The sequence below is a fragment of the Eurypyga helias genome, unplaced genomic scaffold (genome assembly GCF_000690775.1).
Source record: "Eurypyga helias isolate BGI_N326 unplaced genomic scaffold, ASM69077v1 scaffold40762, whole genome shotgun sequence".
Taxonomy (NCBI): Eukaryota; Metazoa; Chordata; class Aves; order Eurypygiformes; family Eurypygidae; genus Eurypyga; species Eurypyga helias.
Genome location: NW_010238617.1, coordinates 12,257 through 16,755, shown reverse-complemented (window position 1 = coordinate 16,755; position 4,499 = coordinate 12,257). Strand labels below are relative to the sequence as shown.

Below are 4,499 nucleotides of genomic sequence, written 5' to 3'. Positions count from 1 at the left end.
GGAACCCTTGGAGCCCACTGCACTGGTCAGCCTGAAGCAGAATAAATGTATATTTATCACTCTGTTAAGGACTGGAATAACTATCACCAAAAATACAGCAATAAATTCTGTTTAGAGGACTTATTGGACCAAGTGCTCCCAATCCCTAAAGTGGATTCTCTCAGTATATCATGCTACTGAGCATCTTAAGAATAGATGTCTTAACCAATTGCAGTATTTCCATGGAAATACCATAGGTAGCTCTGCGCGGTCAGATGGAACACTCAAATTTCTCCATTATCAACTCAATGCATAATTCAGCACCCGAGAGGGGTGGGAGGTAACATGTGGATCCTAGGCCCTTATTAGGCATCTCAGAACCATTTCACTGATACATTTCCAAGTACCTTTTACAATCCTGCTTCACTCCTATCAAGTGTGGAGTTTGGTCTTCCCAGCCTGGCTACCAATTGGCCATTTATAATTAATCTCTAACTGCACAACCCGGGTGTGGCTTCCCTGTGGTCAAAAGTCCTTCTCTGTCTCTTAGGTCTAGTGTTCTGCCACTTCATACATGTATATGATATGCAGTGACAGTTGCTTTTTGGGGCAGATAATACAGTATCAGGTGGCCCTTGCTTTGCTGAGCCCCAAACATAATCACAGCAGCACTTGACCTCACAAAAAGGGTTTTTGTTCTTCTAAAGACTTTCACCCCAAACCCAGAGTTTAACTGTATTGTCCATGGTGTGTTATTTTAGGAGAAAAGTCTGTCTTTTTGCTTACCATTTTACGAATTCTGCTGAGGACAGTGTCTATAATCTCCTTTCCGATGGTGTAGTGGCCACGGGCATAGTTGTTGGCAGCATCTTCCTTGCCACTGATGAGCTGCTCTGGGTGGAAGAGCGCATGGTAGGTCCCAGTCCTGATCTCATCTACGTAAAGAGAAGTCATGGGGAACAGCACACGGTTACAGGTTTTAGACATTAGTGTGACAGAGTAAAACATACAGCAAGTTTACCAGGAGCCCATGTGAGATGACAGTCATGCCATGGTTAGTTCAGACTGGCAATAAGGGAAGGGATAAGAATAACCCTGCCCAGACTAATTTGTCAAGGTCCTACTTCACCCTCTCCATCTTCACCCAGCAGCCACTTTGAGATCCTAATATAAATTTGGCTTAAAGAGTTAGGACACTGCCTGTGTTTCTAACACTATTGTAGGGTTATAGTTACCACACACAGCTTGTGTTACTGCTTGTTACAAAGCATCTTGAGGTTGCTGGAAGCACTACCTCCATCATCTGGTCTACAGCACGCTGAAGAGGAGACAGAGTGCCTCCAGTGTTGACATTTCTGCTGGTTGTGTCCGTCCCAGCTTCAGGCACCTTATGAAGACAGACATTAGGAGCACTTTCTCTTGGCTCCATGCAGTCAATGAGGTTGGAGACAACTCCAGAGGGTGCTTAAACCCACTCAGTCTCAATATTGGATACATTTCATATTCTACTGGCTCTCTCACTAGGTTCCCAATTTAGTGCCTTAAGTTTCCTAAAAATTAAGAGGAGCCAAAACAAAGTCTCCATTCCTTTCATTAGATTAAATGAGTCACACATCCTAGATGGCAAGATAGGAGCAAGCACTCAGGAGACACCTAGAAGGCAGAAGCAGGTAGGTGGATGCAAGTGGTTAGGAGTCATTTCCACCAGTTCTTTGAGCAAAAAAATAATTTGTTTTCTAGGAAGGTACTCTAAATCAAAGTGGCACAGTTGAGTCAAACACCCAGAGATCACTAAAGGAGCTGAAGCTGGAAGGGGAAGTGGAAAGTGTGCAGTAGCAAGGCACCCAGTTTCCAGAGAACTATGAAATGTGTAGCACCCCTCCGCCCAAAGGTGCTTCATGGGTAGCATTAAAACCAGATGTGCCACATCAGGTCATAGGATGGAGCAATTCAGTTTGGAGCCATTGAGGTTAATAAACCCACACCGCTTTACAACTGCTGAGGATTCTGCTGAAGCAGCAGGTCTCTTAAAACGAGGGATAAACTAAAGACCAGTCCATGTAGTAAGAGTAATGGGTTTGTCACTCCCAGGTCCAATTGGAAATGCAAACTCTGTCTCCTTATGATGATGGAGACATTTTACTAGGGCAGATGAGTGAAAGCTGCTGGGCAGCAACATGAATCCCCAGTAAGAAGTGTGAGGATTCACAGTTAAAAGATGCCACAACATCCAACAAGCCCCATTATTACCAATGACAGTGGGCTCCAAGTCTATGAACACTGCCCGGGGTACGTGCTTCCCAGATGCCGTCTCACAGAAGAAGGTCTCAAAAGAAGAATCCACTTGTTCGGACTTTGGCTCCACAGGTTTCGCCTGCTTGGGGCCAGGAATGGTCCCGTCCGCCTGGATCCCGTGCTCAAGGCAGTACAGCTCCCAGCAGGCATTGCCCATCTGCACGCCAGCCTGTCCAATGTGGATGGAAATGCACTCCCTCTGGAAGGGGAAATGGCTTGTTAAGGTGATTTTTAGACATCCTGTGACTTAGCACTAACCCCCGCAGATCTTTTTTGAGCTGTTTGCTACTGCAGATGATTAGGGAAACAGGCGGCTTCCGCCCACTGCCGAAAGTTGGAGTGAGTATCAAGCCATGATCAGCTGGGCAGCTGGACACAGCCGAGCCACACATGTAGCATCCCTAGGAAGGGCTCTCCTAGCCCAGGGGAGGAGGAAGGAAGGAGATGGGCTTCATGCTGAGGCAGGAAGGAACTGAGACATGCTGGCTCCTTGCTTAGTGCTCAACTGGCCCTACCATGGAGCAGAGCAGCTGTCAATCCCCCAGGTCCCAGAGCAGTGGGGCATCACAGACAACAGCTCCAGGCTCCCTGAGCTAAAACAGCTCTGCACGAAGCAGGGAAAAACCAAGCTTGGGAAACACACAGCCAAGCTGGGAGTCATAACAGGAAACAAGGCTGGAAGAAACCAGCAGTCACCTGGGGCCAGAATAAGGACAGGCTGACACCTGGGGAGAGGCTCAGACTCCTGATTTAACCAGGTCACCCTCCAGGAGCCTCTACCTACCTCCAGGGCAGTATTGGAGGTACTGGCATCTTCTGGAGACTCTCTGGGGACATTTGATGGTTGTGTGCTTCCCTGGGTAATTGGCCTCTACTGTTTCCACCACCCCAAGATCAAAGCACTGCTGCAGCGATGACAGAGGCTCATGTCCCTGCTCCCAAGCAGAGACTCCCAATTACCACCATGCATGGCATGGAGCAGGCCTTCTTCCCAAGGGATATCACCATGAAAGGAGCTGGTGATCCCACCTGGGGATGGCAGGCAGTGCAGCTGATCCCATTATTTGTAGCATTGATGGGCAGCTTGGTTCAGGTCTCACCTCATCTCACACCATCACCCCCAGTCCTACCCAGAGCTGGGGGTCTCCACAGGTGAGCCCAGCTCCTCCGGTCCAAGTAGCCCACCTTGGGCAGCACATGACAAATGCCACCAAGAGCCCAGTTGTCTCAGGGGTGGGAGGACATGCAGTCCTTGCACACCCCTATGCCTGGCCATCCTGCCAGAGGGACTGTCCCTTAAAAATCACTACCCTTTAAGTAACACTTGACAGTCCTGGGCATCAACCACTTGCAGCAGTAGCCATCAGGGGAAGGATGCAATGCAACTTCACCCCTCAGTCTCCAAGTATGGATGTGCCAAGATGTTTCTCAGCCCTCGAGCAACTTCAGTGGCCACCACATGCCCAGGTCACCCACCATAAAGCTGGACACCAACTGGATGAATGCTCCTTTTATCACAGAGGGACACCAACCCCTTTACCCACAGCTGGCTAAAACCGCAGCCTCTGGGCCACGACCACTTCTTCTGGGTGAGGAGGCAGTGTTTCAGTCCTCCCTCTCCGAGCTGATATTTGCACTATGTGGGAAATGCCGACTGCCATTTGCCCATCCCTCTGAGCAAGATGGTTGCAATAGCTCCTCGCCACAGTTTGCAAGGGTCAGCGCCACAGCCGCTTCGCCAGCCCTAGCTGGGACAGCTGCTTTGCTCACTATCCTCTCCCAGCTCCCTGGTCGCAGCACCTGCTTCAAGGGAGCGCTGGTATTTTCAGCCCAGAGCACAGGGAATGAGAACAAAGAAAACAAAAAAAAGAAAAACTTAAATTAAAAAAAAAAAGGACCTGCTGGAAGGCAGGAAGTGCAGCTTTTTTCTGCAGGTTATTTTTCAGCCCCTCAAATAAGCCAGAAAGGGTTTTATTTGAGATCCCTGATCTTCCATATTTGCATCAAGATGAGTTGCATTTTACAGACTCTGGCTATAGGCAGCCTATTGTTGTCCAGCTGATTTTCCCATTGGAAATACCATGTAAGTGTTTAACTGTTTTACAGCCAAAACAGACTCTAAAGTCAGCAGATAAAAGGAAAAAGAGTTCAAAAGCTCGCTCCTAGGAGTTACTTTGAAGTTTTCTTCCGTTTGCAACATGCAAAGGGACAACACCAGATTTTCC

General features: G+C 48.4%; 1 protein-coding gene across 1 annotated transcript; it reads right to left on the bottom strand.

Moving 5' to 3' along the window:
* Positions 1-765: 765 nt before the first annotated feature.
* LOC104506820 (tubulin alpha-3 chain-like) lies at positions 766-2,473 on the bottom strand (the record flags this gene model as incomplete). The annotated part of the gene is made up of 2 exons (XM_010147900.1): positions 766-914; positions 2,230-2,473. Coding segments are annotated over 2 exons (393 nt in total), but the record flags the coding sequence as incomplete, so codon positions are not given.
* Between the last annotated feature and the right edge of the window lie 2,026 nt (positions 2,474-4,499).